Source organism: Uranotaenia lowii, chromosome 1 (genome assembly GCF_029784155.1).
Source record: "Uranotaenia lowii strain MFRU-FL chromosome 1, ASM2978415v1, whole genome shotgun sequence".
NCBI classification, from domain to species: Eukaryota; Metazoa; Arthropoda; class Insecta; order Diptera; family Culicidae; genus Uranotaenia; species Uranotaenia lowii.
This window is the reverse complement of record NC_073691.1, coordinates 66,125,229-66,141,632: the sequence shown is the minus strand read 5'-3', so window position 1 is coordinate 66,141,632 and position 16,404 is coordinate 66,125,229. Positions and strand designations below refer to the sequence as shown.

The 16,404-nt window shown below is 39.1% G+C and overlaps 1 protein-coding gene and 2 long non-coding RNA genes across 3 annotated transcripts; all 3 read left to right on the top strand.

The window, feature by feature from the left end:
* Positions 1-527: 527 nt before the first annotated feature.
* LOC129738957 (uncharacterized) lies at positions 528-1,258 on the top strand. Its single transcript, XM_055730293.1, has one exon. It carries the CDS (start codon positions 587-589, stop codon positions 1,070-1,072), a length of 486 nt encoding a protein of 161 aa, XP_055586268.1. The 5' UTR covers positions 528-586; the 3' UTR covers positions 1,073-1,258.
* Positions 1,259-4,099: 2,841 nt separating this feature from the next.
* On the top strand, positions 4,100-4,611 carry LOC129750074 (uncharacterized). Its single transcript, XR_008738276.1, has 3 exons — positions 4,100-4,168; positions 4,236-4,440; positions 4,502-4,611. It is a non-coding gene; the product is annotated as an uncharacterized LOC129750074 (long non-coding RNA).
* Positions 4,612-12,870: 8,259 nt separating this feature from the next.
* On the top strand, positions 12,871-14,359 carry LOC129739379 (uncharacterized). The gene is made up of 2 exons (XR_008735844.1): positions 12,871-13,243; positions 14,102-14,359. It is a non-coding gene; the product is annotated as an uncharacterized LOC129739379 (long non-coding RNA).
* Positions 14,360-16,404: the final 2,045 nt, after the last annotated feature.

Sequence of the window (16,404 nt, the reverse complement as noted above, 5' to 3'; positions counted from 1 at the left end):
TCGATCCGGGAAACGGTTGTAAGTTGTTACTGCTGTGTAAATAGCTCAGGGGTGTGCACATACTGAAAAGCAAATGAAAGCACACTAACTTTATTTAACGCACCATAAATAACCAGTTACTCACTCTATGGAGTCTTGTTGCATGAGAAATGTATTTGACAAATTAAGCAGTAAAACCTAAATTTTCACAATGACACCTCATCGACTTTTTATTTCTGTATTTGAAGAATTGGACGTACTATTCTTTATCTCGCAATGTTTAGGTAGATTGTGAATGCAAGATGGTATTTTAGCTAGCTGTGAAGATCTAAGAAGTACAACGAAACGTATCTGCTGTTTAATAATGAATAGATGCGTGAATCTTGTATATGTTTTGGTAAACAGTTTCCTACAGAGGGAAGTACCGCTTATCACAATCATACGTAATCTTCCAGCTGATACTCGCATCCTTTAAAAAAACATCATCAGTATTCGAACGCTTTTTTTCTTCAAGATTATTCGCATGACGCTTTAATGCTCTGATAACAGAGCTCCGAGAACATTATGCTTTTTCAACTAGTAGTAACATTTGGAGCTTCAATCAGAAATGTTTAACTTGATAGTAACGCTTTTATTAGCATATTCATTAGTGGTCATCGTCAGTGGACATCCACTGGAGTCCGATTACCGTAAATACTGGCGCACCCGTAAGCCTCAAGCTCCCGGAGAAGTTCACGTCGAAGAAGTGCTAGAAGTGTTCCGGACCCGAGATCGTCCTCCAAGCTACGGAGTGTACAACGGGCAGGTGAATGGGTTCCTCGCCAACGATGCCTTCCAGAAACGGAAGGGCGCTACGACGACAACGCGGAAACCGGCCAGAACGACCTACCCGACACCGACGCAGGACAACACCAATCCGGACTACAGCAATTCCGTCTATCCGAGCATTTCGATGACCAAATATCCGAACTACCCGCAGCTGAGAACCATGATCATACAGGAACGTCCACAATCGAGCACGTTGCAGCCCGAAACGAAACCGGGGAATGACGATACCTACCAGTACTCGAATGAAGATTATTTTGATCAATGAGTGCACGTGAATTTGGTTGTTTTAAATCCTTCTGATTGGATTAGTACGGATGATGCAATTATGTTTTGAATTTACTCTCTGCCGTGATAGATTGAATGGTGACTTTTGTAACTAGCTTTCAACACAATAAAACAGATGTCTTCATATAACTGATTTATTCATTTGAAATAAATATGTTTTCACAAACGATACCGTATCAATTTGGCACTGTTTCCATTGAACGTTGGCTAGAAATAAACTGCAGACCGACACAATCCATTTATATCAAACATCTGTCCAGCGCCACAATTTCCTCCACCACGAGCTCCAGGCGATCGCAAAATATGCGCTTGAAGCCTCTCCTCTTCCGGCTTCAGAGCTTTCCGAAAAATAACTCTCACAGCATCTGTTTGATCCATAATACAAAAAAGGACCACCAACAATACCAATACCAACAATGTGCCAGCCTTAGAGTTCATCATTTTTAGTGTTTTTAACCCCTCGTCAGAGGAACTCTTCGAAAACAACTAAACCGGGAAAGAGATTTGAGTTTCATTCGATCCAGTTTCAAATCTATCGCTGGTTTCTATCTTATCAATTTTATGGTAGCCTTAAACGAGTCTTTTTCGTCGATTTTGGAAATCACGTTTCTTGGAACAGCTGTTGATCAATTAAATTCGTAGAAAATTTTGTCAGCACTTCGTCGTATTCATTCACACGTCAGCCATACCTCACCTTATCCATCTAGAACACAGTTCATCACCATTTGATTAACTTTCGACAGCGCTTGAGCCGATCCAAGCCATAGCCCGGTGGACAGGTTTTTGGTACTATCAATATTGTCGACTCATTGACGGTCGAATTCAGCTTCGGATTGTAGTAAATGGTGCGACCTTCGGCCAGAATCACCGCCAACAGCACCAGCAGCGATAGTAAAATAATGAACGAGTATGTTTTTCCGCTGCGGTTGTTTCCAAACAGCCCCATGCCGAATGTTTTGTCGCGAATCGCTTTTTCACCAAAGGTTATTTGTGTTTACACCAAAAAATTGTTTTGGTTTTCAACCGTTTTTTCTTAGCTTCCCTAGTAATTAGAGCACAAAAACTGATGGAGCACATACGGAAAGTACCTTCAAACGAATGGGATTGACAGGCACAAATTGAAATACGATCGAACTAAAGCTCCACCTAACATTTGCGCATGTTGCTGGGAACTGTCCCAGGGAGCGTCGCGCATTCGTCTTGATAAGATAAGCGCCATTGATAAAATTCCATGTAGGTGACTTATGGCCGCAACTCATTCCCAACATAATGTCAACCAGACGTGAATAAGATACAGTGAGCGAAATAAGAATAGCACCACTATGTGTTTTGCTTGTTAAAATATGAATGATTGAAAATTACGAAAATTTTCTTCCACAGATTGTTCTGAATTGCCTAACGGATAATTCAAGCATAAGTTTACTTTTTTTGGACGTAGCAATTGGCGTTGAGGACCAAAAATGTGAAAAAGGGGTGCGAAATAAGAATAGAACCACTTGAGTTTTTCTAACAAAAATAAGATTATTTTCAAAAATTTTCTGTGTAAAAGTGAAAAATAATGCTTCTACGAGTTATTTGAATAGATAACTGCATTTTAGGAGTTTTCCAGAATTCCAAAGGATTTCAAAGGGTTTAAAATGGGGGTTTTAAGAGATGCTCCTCTAGCGTTAAGGAATTAAATATTTGAGCTGTAATTCTTTATCAAATTACTAACTTTCTTCATTAAAATGACGTGAAATGATGAAACAAACATTCGGGATTAATTTTTAATTAGAAAAAATAGGTTGGAAATCAAAAACTTTGATTTTGTTCAGTGAACCACACTTTTTTCCAGTTTCAAGTCGTAGATGGCAGCACTATCTTGCAGTTAACATCAAATTTTGCCTTAATATTGATTTTCCAGGTTTATTTAAGCCCATATTTATCATTTTGAGGTATTTTCCCATCACAGTTTTGTGGAAGTTCACGTTGCAGAAAGCTTTTACGGATTTGCAAAAGAATCACCAGCACAAAAACGTACAACCGCCAAAATTCCTGCTCATCTCAACTTCCAATTCAATTGCAAATCATACCAATAATACTGCTAGCCGTCTGGTCCATCAAGCTGCATCCCAAAGTATAACTTTATTCTGATAATCGGTAAAAAAAATCACTTTTAGTGACCCTGATGCAATTCAATTTTTTTGGATTTAGTGATCTTAGAATTTCCAAAGCGTTCACACGGTACATGTATTTATTTCTTGACCAAAATCGTCCAGCACTCCCTAATTAATCCCAGATATTCGAAAATGGGCATGAATTTGGTTTAATGGCAAGATAGCGCTGCCATCTATGACTTAAAACTAGAGAAATAGTGTTTGATTATTAAAAAAACATTAGTATTTTTGAATTCCAACCTGCTTTTTGGATTCAAACTCAGCCTAAAATCTATGTTTCATCATTTTGCATCATACCTATGTATGTTAGTGAAGAAATCTAGCAGTTTGATAAAGTTTTATAGCTCAAATATCTAATTCCTTAACGCTAGAGGAGCATTTCTTAAAACCCCCATTTTAAAACCTTTGAAAACCTTTGGAATTCTGAAAAACTCCTAAAATGCTGATATCTATTCTAATAACTCGTAGAAGCATTATTTTTCACTTTTACACAGTAAATTTTTAAAATTAATCTAGTTTTTGTTGGAAAAACTCAAGTGGTTCTATTCTTATTTTGCACCCCTTTTCCACATTTTTGGTCCTCAACGCCAATTGCTACGTCCAAAAAATGTAAACTTATGCTTGATTTATCCGTTAAGCAACTCACACGCTCATTTTTTTATAACCATTTTCGAGTTTTTTTCAACCGTTTTTTGGGTTTCCTTTGAAAACTTTGATAATTGTTGTTTTTTAACCAGAATGTACTATTGAATTTTAACCATTTTTAAAGTTCTTGTTGAAAACCAAAATAATGGTTGAAAATTCCAGTACAAACAAAAATTATACGGTTGTTTTGAGCGTTCCGCCATTGTTTTTTTTCGATTCTCTAGTTGAATAATTTTACGCTGCTATAAAACCTGAAAAGCGATCACCACGAGCAGGTAATTTACATTTTTTCTACATTGTTGTGCCCCATCCATTCGTGATATTTATCATCCGTATTTTCAGTACCGATGATAACAATCCCTTGGACAATTCCGGCGATTGGAGGAAACAGTCGGACTTCATGGTGGAAGCGACGTCCTGAGATCGCACCAAGTAACAAGAGAACGGTGAGCCGATCGACGATAAGATGTTTCATCTTTCCCAAGCATATCCGCAATCAACAATGAGTGAGTTGTTGATTCCAATAACCTTCCGGACCACGGAGCAGGTAGACATTTTCAAAACACTGATTTTAACACGTAATTTAGTAATTTTTTTTATTATTCCAGAAAAAATAAACAAAACTATCAGAACTACGCAAATGCTATTTATTTGATCGGAAAGATTGTTATTCAGGCCAAAATTTATTAAGGAAAGTTTTTAACAAGTGACTGCATATTATAGTTAGAATTGTGGATAAAAATATTTCTGCAAGCGGGGCTCCAACATGTCTCGGGCTCCAGGGAACCGTCTTTAAAACCCGAGCTCTAGACGAAACATAGTGGAGATTTTTCATTTTGCCCCATTGAATTCCACCAAATGGCTATAGGGATCATGCGATGTCGGTTCCGAGTCGAGTTTCCACTTGTTTCATTCTCAATGCTCCGTTAGCCCCAGCATGTTGTCCAGTCTTCCGGACTCTGGAACTGGAGAATAGTAGTAATAATTTCATGCAGGCACGCAACTTGGCTTGTTTAAAATATCTACAAGTTTCCTATCTAAGTTTTCGTTAAGGAGAAATGATTTATGTTATAGTTTTTAACTAAATGCAATAAAGAAACTATTCACGTCTAACGGCATATCTACTTTAGCCTTCAGTTTTTGTATTAAATTCGGAAATCTTTCATTTTACTGCAATGAAACGAAATCTGCTTGATTTTGTAGGAAAACGGTTATTTTATAACCGTTTTTCTGTTTCAACAAACGGTTGAAAAATAACCATAATCCAAGTTCTCGGTAGAATCTCATTTTATGAGTTTTCACTGAAAACTCATAAAACGACTTGATCCACAAAACTTCGATTATGGTTATTTTTCAAGCATTAATGGTTCAATATGGCCGAGCGTGCAGAACAATCTGTGGAAGAAAATTTTCGTAATTTTCAATCATTCATATTTTAACAAGCAAAACACACAGTGGTGCTATTCTTATTTCGCTCACTGTAGGTATAACCTATGTGAATGAAGCAATCATAATCTCACATTCACAACATCTCGTCACAATTTTTTCTAACTAATCTGGGACCAAGAGAGGTGTTATGATTATCAAAAGTGCCTTATCTACATACAATCATATCAACTAGTGAACAGTTCAACGGTTATCAATTGATGATACAAATTCAAATAAAATGTAGGCTCTTTATCCTTCGTTCTCTATTTTGTATCAATATATTTGGCAATCATGCCATAATTTAGTCTTTGCAACATAGCTGCTTTCAGTTACTACCTTGATAGTAGAAACTCTCGTCTTATTCACAAACGTTGCACAGGTGGTGTTCTCGAATCAGCGATGCCACATTAAAATCGGTAATTTCAAGTCCAAAAAAATCGGTATTCGGTATGAAATATCAATACCTAAATATATTCCTAAATTGATATAAATACCGATTTTTTTCGAACTTTTAAAACCATTTTTATTGAAATAACATTAAAATAAAAATTGCTATTTTGCTGATATCGTGATTTTAAACATGATATTTTCTGTTAAAAAGACAGTCCACTGCGACTTTATTGTGTTACTCACTCTAAACACTATTATCATTTAGTATTTTCATACTGAATACTACACAGGGGAACAGAATTTTTGGTGGTGATTTTGAATCAATTTTTTATTCTACATTAACGGATCAAGTTTTTTTTTATTTTGTGGACTCAGGTCTCAGGTCTCTGGTCTTAGGTCTCAAGTCTCAAGTCTTATGTCTCATGTCTCATGTCTCGTGTCTCAGGTCTCGAGTTTCATATTTCAGGTCTCAAGTCTCAGGTCTCATGTTTCAGGTCTCATGTCTCAGGTCTCATGTCTCGTGTCTCATATTTCAGATCTCATATTTCAGGTCTCAAGTCTCAGGTCTCATGTCTCAGGTTTTCTTTCAAAAACCGCGTTAATTCGCGAAATCCGTGTAAAAAACCGTGGTAATTCGTAAAAATAAACCTCAGTGTATACCGATTCTTGGATAAAAATGTGCCCAAAAATCGGTATGAATACCGAAAAATCGGTAGGTGTGGCATCAATGTCTCGAATTGACGCAATGATATATTCGTCTTCAAAACGCTGTTACCCCCGAGATTTTTTACTTCGTAATCCACAAGTTCATGTCCAGATCATGGCAGACTAAATACGCTGCAGTGTAACTCAACAGCATCGATGTTAGCAATTGCTAGCACAGCTGACTGTTCCAGTATCTAGCTATCGATTAGGCATGTTGTGCAGCAGTGTCAAGTGTATCTTCAAACGAAGCCACTACTGAATCTCCAGATTGGTAGATCCATTCGGTTTCCAAAATGGGCAGAGGCAAAAACGTATTTGTTAATTTGAAGAGAGCTAGAGGTGACTCAGGTATCGAAACAACAAGCATATCCCCATCTAATTGCCTACTTACGCTGCTACCAGTAGCGAGTGAACCTTCTCGCCCCTAAACATTGAGGTAACCACCCGCAAAGATACCGTCACTTCAAGATAAAGAAGTGGGCTTTGCCGCGAACATTAATTCTTCTATACGTTCTTTCGATGTTCTCAACGCCATCTTAAGGGATCCGGCAACAAGATTCATGCATCTAGCCATGGTAACCAATGTGTGTCTTGGAAAAACCAAATCAGCTTTAAAAGTATATCTGTTGGAAGTAAGTACTGCAGAGCCATCTTCAATGCTTTATATGGTGAAAATATATTTTGGTTGATCTTTTGGACGAATTATTATCCTTATATTGCCATCCGGAAACACTTGATTTGAATTTGAATTAAACGGATACTCAGCTTTTCTTATTGTACTCTATTCGAGAAGAAAATCATCTATTGAATGCTCAATTGGGAATCTTATCGCTCATAAAAACAATCATGTTAAAATTGATACCAACAGTGCGTATGCGAACAACGGTTGCTTTGATAATTTTGTATGTAATTTGAAGTTGACGCTACGTTACGTACGTTAAGACACGTACTCGAACCATTGACCCCCATGGAGGGTGTGTACAAGCTATTAAAGTCGCCTGTTATGATCCCTCTTCTCAGAAGGGAGCAGCACTGAGCGTGTAGGGGAACATCCATAAATGACGTAGCTTTTTTGTTGAGTTTTTATACACCCCCCTCCCCCTCGTAGCATTTCGTCACAAAGTCATAAACCCCCCTAGATAATAACGTAGCTTTAATAACCCCCCCCCCCCATTTTTAAAAATCAATTTTTAATTTTTACTTTTATTATCAGCATTTTGCAAGAATAATACAAAAAATAACATAAAAGGGAAAGAAGTTATAAATGGAAGTTTGAAAAAGCATATCAATCAGTCAAAAAAAATCAAGCTACCTTTCAACAAACAGGATAGCTAGTAAGTATTCAATCAGTTGCGTCGGTCCAAATTATCTCCATTCGGAATTCCAATAAAATCGATGGGCAGCTTTTCTCCATCGTCTGTTCGGCTGGAATAATTGCATCTGCGATGTCAGCTGCCTCCACTCACTCTATATCGTCCTCCGGAGTGATGACCAGCACTTCTTGTCCACTTTTGCCTACAATTCGCTTAGGACGAATCTTTCTATCCGAGGCTGGGGCTTTGTAGATTTTGCTATGCTCCTTTTGGAGAACATTTGAAGCAAAATATAAATTGAATAGCATTTCTTGCATGTACGCTCCTTGATACGCTTGAAAACAGTCGGGCAGTAGGAGTCAAAAGCTACATGTTCAGACTGGATTGAATTAGGCATAATTTTGCTCAATTTTGATTTTTTTTTCGATATTTAATTAAAGCTACGTAGCTTTACTTGGACCCCTACCCCCCCTCTCGTCACACATCGTCACACAAAGTCAAACTCCCCCCCTCCCCCTCAAATGCTACGTCATTTATGGATGTTCCCTAGAAAGAATTATCGTTAAGTTACATGGGTGTGCCACCCGTTACATCAGGCGTAAATACTAGTGCAAACATGGTATGGCGGAAATAAGTCGAACCATCTCAAAAGAACATAATTGAGGCTAGAAGTCTTGAATTCTTATTTCGGGTATTGACTCTTGAGATCCACGGTATAATACCAGTTCGTCCAAAGCCAAGTGTCGCGGCCTAAAGTGCTAGGGGAAAATAAAGTGGGAATTCAAACAAACAAGCTAAAGTGTTCCTTTGTATTGCGAAATTTCATTTACGAATGTGCCGTCCATGAAGCTTAGAGGGGGAGGGTTATTGCTCAACTGGGAACTGGTAGGCTAGGTTGGGTGTCGGTTGTTAAGTTGCAACTGCAGACAACTGTTTAACAGGACACGTGGGGATGCCGGCACAATTGTTTTTATAATGGTGTTGCGACCTGATAAACAATATTCCTCCATTTCACTCGGTCCATGGCAACCGTTCTCCATTTTCTCGGGCATCCCACATGTCGAGACCAACTGCAATATCCGCCATTTTCCGCTTCATTTTTCGGATTTTATTTCAGATCAAATTTTACAGCGATCCATCACTCCTCAAATCAGTTTGTTAACTGACTTTTACTTAACATAAATCTCTCTCTCGTTCATCAACAGAAGTTTTCCTTTGGCTCGCCGAGTGAATGAACGTTCTCATTTGATATTCTAAGTATTGCCAAGATTCCAATTTATATTCTATCATTATATTCAATAACTTTTACCACTCTCCTTATATCATTTCCTACTCCACATACGCCAGATCATGCTCCAATTGGTCTAACCACCTCACTCGTTGTGCGTCTAACGTTGCGCGTGTAAATCGGTGAAATCGTTTATTTAAAAAATCAAATTAAATTTCTTTTTCAAATTTAATTAGTATAAAAATCAGAAAAAATGTTCAGTTAGGGTTCCGCTTTTTCAAATCCGAATTGCCGGGCCTTTCGCTTAACCCCTGTCATCAGATTTTGTACAGCCACCTTGTCCACCTTCTTCGCCGCAGAAAGCCAGTATGCCTTGAACTGCTGCTCGTCCTTAGCAGTTTTTTTGGTCTTCTTTAGGTTCCGCTAAACAATCTCTCAATTGGGCAGAGCTCTGGCGTGTTGGGAAGGTTCTTGTCCTTGGGAACCACCTGCACGTTGTTGGCGGCGTACCACTCCATGGCCTTTTTACCGTAATGGCAAGATGCCAAATCCGGCCAAAACAATACGGAACAACCGTGTTTCTTCAGGAAATGCAGCATAGTTTATTCAAACATTCTTTCTCGTAAATTTCTTGGTTGACAGACCCGGAAGCCTTGAAAATGCTGCTTTTCAAGCCACAGGTACAGATGGCTTGCCAAACCAGATATTTCTTCGCGAACTTTGACAGTTTCATGTGCTTGAAAATATCTGCTACCTTTCCCCTTCCTTTTGACTTATAAAACTCCTGTCCCGGAAGCTGCTTTGACGTATGTAGGTTTCGTCGTCCATTACCACGCAGTCAAACTTCGTCAGCATCGTTGTGTACAGCCTCCGGGATCGCGCTTTTGCCGTCGTATTTTGTTTATCATCGCGATTTGCAGTCACTACCTTCTTGTTAGTCGATATTCCGGCTCGTTTTTTGGCTCGATGCTCGGTTGTAGACGATACACCCAGCTTATTTGCGGCATCTCGGAGAGAGAGGTTAGGGTTTCGCTTGAAACTACCAGCAACTCTCTTTGTCGTCTCAGCGACTTCCGATTTTCAATTTCCCCCCGATCCAGACTTCCTGGCTGTCGACAAACGTTCCCCAAACATTTTAATTACATTTGTAAAGGTTGATTTGGCAACTTTTAGCGATATTGCTAGCTTTGCGTGCGAGTAGCTCGGATTTTCGCGATGCGCGAGCAAAATTTTGATACGCTGCTCTTCTTCCTTCGACGGCATTTTGACAACTGAAGAGTGAATTCCAAAATCAAAATAGAAGCAACATTCTACACACACACACACCTTCAAAATGAGGGGTGTTCAGGTTTTTTAAATGCAAAACTGAAAGAAATACGTCAAGTTGATAGGATGGCTCACTTATCCCCATGGCCCACGATACCCCATTTTCTCTGTTAGGTTCGGTGCAAGGAACGTAAAGCACAATTCGGATCACAAAATATTAACAGAACAACTTATGTTTATGAACTTTATTCCCAAAAAACGTGTTTTCCTCTGTCGTCCACTCTAGACACACTCTGCTTCGATTATTCAGTCTTGCATTAAGGTACTGCAACATCTTCCCTTTCTTCCAAAAAATAGTATTTTGGAAGAATTCAACCTTGGAATCTGGATGGTAGTCTAGTCGCACGTCTGGGTCTGATACCGTTGGTTGTTGAATCCTTCGGAGAACTGGTAGTTTCGATTGTTGTCGGCAAATCAACAGGAAGTTCGACTGGATGTTCAACCACTAGTACAATGACAGATGGTTCAGGCAATACGGGATCTACTGCTACTGGATTCGCCGAGGACGATGACGTTAACGAAGAATATTTGGAATCACGGTGGGTTCCTTTCGGAGTTTGATGTGCAGTGAGTCTTGCCTGTATTTAGCATCATAGACACTAACCACATACGACCGATCGTTCAGTTGGCTGGTCGCAATTCCTGGTGTCCAAATTTTCGAGGATTCTGGACAAAGTTGTACATACACTGGGGAGCCCACCTCTAGTAGAGGTAGGTTGAGAGCTTTCTTGTCATAATTGTATTTCACCTTTTGCCTGTTTCTCTGGATCATTTCAGGGACATTCTCAACTGGATTGGTAAGAAAACATGGGAACTCCGCATCTTATATTTCGTGCCAACATTCTGGATGCAGGACTGCTCCCTATTTTGTTGGGGATATTCCGCCGGATCTGCAAAACGTAGTTCTAGTCCTGCCCTTATTCTGTGGACTTCTTCAGCAATTGTTTTGCTATTTTCACAGTGGCTTCCTTCACTTCACTTTTTTCTTCGTTCCCTAGATCATGTATGCGTTTTGCTGAAACCTCCTCCAGCCGACACTCATCAACAGCTTTATCTAACGTTATTTCACTATTGGCAATAACCCGCTTTCGAAGATGTGGCCATTTATTCGAAGTGACCACTTTATAAACAAGGAAACGTTCTTCGATGTTGCCTAGCTGACAATTTTTTGCCAGGATTCTTAACTTCGTCAAATACTCATTGATTGATCCCGAACCCTGTTTCACTGATATGAATTCGAGAAGATCGAGATCCATATATCGAGGTCTAATCACACGCGCACGAATAGCAGCAAAGGCAGTTTCTGGGGATTCTCTTTGTACGTCGGTCAGTTGGAAATTAAAGTATCTTTTGAGAGCATCAAATCAAATCACCGAGAGAAGGAAACTAACTTTTTTCGAATTTTGTTCTTCAGGCCACTCATTCATTCCGATAGCAATGGAATTGGTGTGCCAATTCTTATCGAAAAAATCCAGATCCTCTCCCCCTCAAGACACAACGGTAGAGGCGGAGGGACCGGCTGAGATACGGATGGAGCAGTGTTTGCTGGTTGCATAGCTCACATCTGAACCACTAATCGGCTAAAAATAGCGTTCTGCTTTTCAAGCAAAACGTTGAGCTCATCCATTGTGATCACTCAACTTATTCCGGAACCAAAACCAAAATAAACACGATATGTAGGTTATGTTCGCCTACTGGAACCGGAAGACAAAAGTACACGGATTTTTCGACCGGAGCTTCGTACAAGATCGATTTTTAAACGGGTTCTTCTGACACCATGTTAGGTTCGGTGCAAGGAACGTAAAGCACAATTCGGATCACAAAATATTAACAGAACAACTTATGTTTATGAACTTTATTCTCAAGTATTCGGAGATAAAAACGTGTTGTCCCCTGTCGCCCACTCTAGACACACTCTGCTTCGATTACTCAGTCTTGCGTTAAGGTACTGCAACACTCCCCTATATCTATACAAAGTGGCGCTATGCTTAGTGTTAATAATCATGACAGTTAGTAAAATGGCTGGAAGTACTTTGCAGCTTACACACATCACCATTTGTTTTCAAACAATTTGTTAGTCAAAATTGTTTCTTGATTTGAAAACAACTGTTCCATATTTTCAGAAAATGTATGACCGCGAACAGGAAAAATTAAATCACAGTTTTAATGCAAATGAGTTTCAGAGAAAGTAGCATTTGTCTTTAAGTTTTGAACTGGAGCTTAAGTCACTTTTCTGAACATTAGCAGAGTACTTGATCATCAGCTGTGCAGCTTGTTCCGCATAGGTAGAAGCTATCATGTGGATGAATGGATATATTTAACTGATAAAAGTTTTAAAGGAAGTAAATCGAAATTATCGTATAAGTTCAATTGTTGAATATTTTAACATAGAAACCACGTGATTGTCTGGTGAACTTTCGAAACTCAATGATGCTATTGAATGTGTAAGATGTTTTGTGTGTAAACCTACTTATTATTTAATTACCCATGAACAATGAAAGTTTCCCATCTCTACTAACGTATAACGTGTCAGAATCTCTACGCTTTCTGCTAATTAACCCTAAACAAATCAATGTAATGGCAGCCACTTGTTGACACAGCTCTCGATTGAAAGCGAGCACCCCACACAGTTGGTGTAGAGCCACTTCATTAGTACCAATAAACTCGCAGCAGCTTGAAGAACAGTTGGCAGTGGCGATGAAGTCTTCCAGACTAAGCTACTGTCTACTATCGTGGGCAGTTATTATTGTGATGATTTTTGTGGTGCCCCTCCTTGACGCCGAGCGAGTAATATTTTTCAAACCGAAAAACGCGACTGAAACGACGACACCAGTCAGTACGTCCAGCATTTTTACCGGAGTCGTCAGTTGTGCCGAGGGCTTTGGGTATGACCAATTCCGAAAAGTTTGTCGAAAATTGGTTCGATGGTGATTTGATTCGATGCCGACTCACAGCAAAAGGTAAGTCATGTTGCTTCCTACTTACAGTTACTGGGTTCCCACGAAAATGTTGTGATTAGTCAGCCGGAAATGTTAAATGGAATTATTGACGTTTGGCGTCAAAAATTGAGCCGAAATCGGAATCACCCTCAAGCTTACGTCATGGGTAAAATGTTAGTGAGAAACACCCCCTCGTATTTCCAGCAAATGGATCTTTGAAGTTTGGTCTGCTCGCGGCAATCATAACGAGCTAGATAAGATAAGTGTCGTCATGATCGACGGCTCTTATCAAAAAGAAAACTTAACTGCAGATATTTTCATACCTACTTAAAACCGCGCCTACGTCTCGAACCGGGACAACTACTGTGGGTTAGTTGAGCTTACGACTTCTATCAAACAGGTCCTTTTTTTGGAAAAAAAATCGTAGCTCAGTACCCGCATTCAATTAAACAATGAAGCTGCTATCATTCATAAGCTTATTTCTGGTGGTATTTATAGCCTTCAATGGTCTTACACCGGCAGAATCACTGCGAGTAATTTTCCACAAAAAAATTAGTTCCGATACTAATAAAGCTAACGTATTGAGATCCCCGAATGCTACCAAGTGTCCTACAGAACAAAAACTGGATCGAAGAGGGATTTGTCGGGATTCGGTAACTTTTTGAGGAGCGATAATCTTCATAGCCGGAGAAAAGGTTTGTAAACAGACGCGTCAACAGATTCAAAAATGTACTTAAGCAACTGTTAAGTGACGTACGTAGAATATCTGCAGTGCAGTTGTTGTATAGATGCTAATGGGCTTAAAACTGTCTTTAATATCTTAGTTTTGTCATTATTCAAACAAAATTTCCAATTTAAATTGTTGTCGTCTCATTTCAGAATCTAATGGATCATCCTGTTTCGGTGAATCGTCGATAATTTTCTATGGAAAAATTGCAAACGCGAAGCCATTGTTCGATTTGGTACAAATACTAGCTGTGTTTTCAGTGTCTTATTATATTTAAGCCGATACTTTAAGATACCCACTTAAGTCTATCAGTTATAAGTGATTCTTATCTATTCCTAGTGATTGCTGGATTACCAGGCAATAATACTTCAATAAATAAAACTAAACAGTGGAATGTGTTAGGAAAAGTATCCTGCTTTTGTTTTGCTCATTATTTTCAACCAAGATTTGAACTACATAACTGAGATCAATGTCCCGAACAAGCTTATAAAAATGATCGTTTGAAAACATATTCGGGTGCAATAGAATAAAATAAACTACTAGTTTTTATTCACTTACGTTTATAAAAATATACATATAACAGGAGAATGGAAAAATCTGCACCCAAAGGTAGACGTGTATTAACGATTGTATCCAAAAAGTCCGATATCCAGAAATATTTTTCCACAGAATGACAAAAACTCGAAATCAGAACGAAAAAGGAACCGTTCTCAATTTTTCTTTCTTTTCGGAATGCACCATTTACTAGATTTTTTTTCCCACAATGGATTATTTCCCCAGCAAACATGAAATCGTATCAGAATTGATAACTTTAGTCGTTAAAAATGGTGTTGCGAATCGTAATTCCACCTGCATAGTGAAAACATCGTTTAAAATGCCATCTGAAGTCAGTTGAGTTCGGATATGATAGAGAGTCCGCCATGTTTGTAAATTTTGAATTGATTTTTTTCTCACGCGGGTTTCAAGTTAGAAATCATCGCCATGTTTTCTCTACAACCAGCAGTGCATCCAGATGACTAAAAATGAGATGAGAATTGAGTAATATTGACCAATGCGAGAACTGGAAAATACTGTCGCAATGATTTGAGGGCTATGAGAGCAAAATCATAAAATAAACTATAGCATAAGAATAAAGCTACAAAAATGTTTGCTGGGTCCCTGAATTGTTTTCCTCAGAATGGAACTGTAGGATCTCAAAAGGTTCGATGATTTTCTCCACTAATTAAGACACCACCGTTCACAGTATAACAAGACACTTTATTTAACCCACACGTTACAACAGTAGAAAACCAACTAACTCTCGTCATCGTAGCAATATTATGTCTGTTCAATCAACTCTAGTCGAAACGGGTCGAAACAAGTAGAAATGGATTGACAGTTGATCACCTGTCTCTTTCCAATTGACTTCGACCGATTTCTACCAAGTCGAAACTAATCCTGCTGCCGAGCTGGATTGGTTTCGACTAGTTTCAACTCGCTCCATTGAACAACGACCTGACTTGTTTCGACCAAAACATTGGCTCGTTGAACATCTATCAGTTGACAGAAACCAGTTGAAACCGATTTTTACTAACGATTGAACGAAGCTATTGATTCTCCGTAGTTTGTCTCTCTCATTCAGTCTAAAGACTTATATTTGGATTCACCAAGCCTCCTCTCGCTCTTATCATATGCTCAACTTAACATCCTTCTCCTTCTCCGTAAATTGTATCGCTTGGCATCCAATTCCGTATACGAGCTTCCTGGTGCATCATCTGTGGGTTGCGCTTGCGGTCTTCTTGGATCTTCGGTGTCTGTTGATGAAGTACCGGGAGCCTCGATATCCATTTCTGCTGTTGAATGACCTGTAGAAGAATCTTTAAAGTTTGAATTAGAGATTGTGAATATAGGTATGGGAAAGTCGAAATACTCGGGCTGTCGATGTCCATTTCTGAATAACCTCCAGAGGAGTTTGAGGTGGAAGGTGAAGGCCATTTTTTCAAGTGGGATACCGCTCGGCGGTATTTTGTTCCATCGTTGTTCTCAATTACAGCATCGTTGCCATCTCTTGATAAAACTTTGAATTTTTCAAGCTTATACGTCGGTTCCAACTTTCCGGATTCGAAGTTTTTCACCATCACAAGATCTCCTACTGAGATTGTTGAGGTTTGAGCGTGCCTGCGTTTATCAGCGTATTGCTTGCCTTGAAACTTTTTTATAGTATCGGTTTCTCTGGTATTCTCATCTCTGTACCACATAGGATCAGTTCGTAGCGATGGCAGTAAGACTTTTACTGGACGACCGGTAAGAAGTTCCATTGGAGGTTTTTCGGTTACAGGTTGTTGTATTATACATAAAAACATACTCTTCCAGAGCTTTCCTCCAATCAGTCTTTAATACTTTTGCGATGCGTAGGGCTTTCAGTATTCCACGATTTTGGCGTTCAACAAGACCATTCATCTGGGGCCAATAGGGA

Bases quoted from the DNA above. Each gene is read 5' to 3' on its own strand.
- LOC129738957 (XM_055730293.1), top strand. From the start codon at position 587: ATGTTTAACTTGATAGTAACGCTTTTATTAGCATATTCATTAGTGGTC.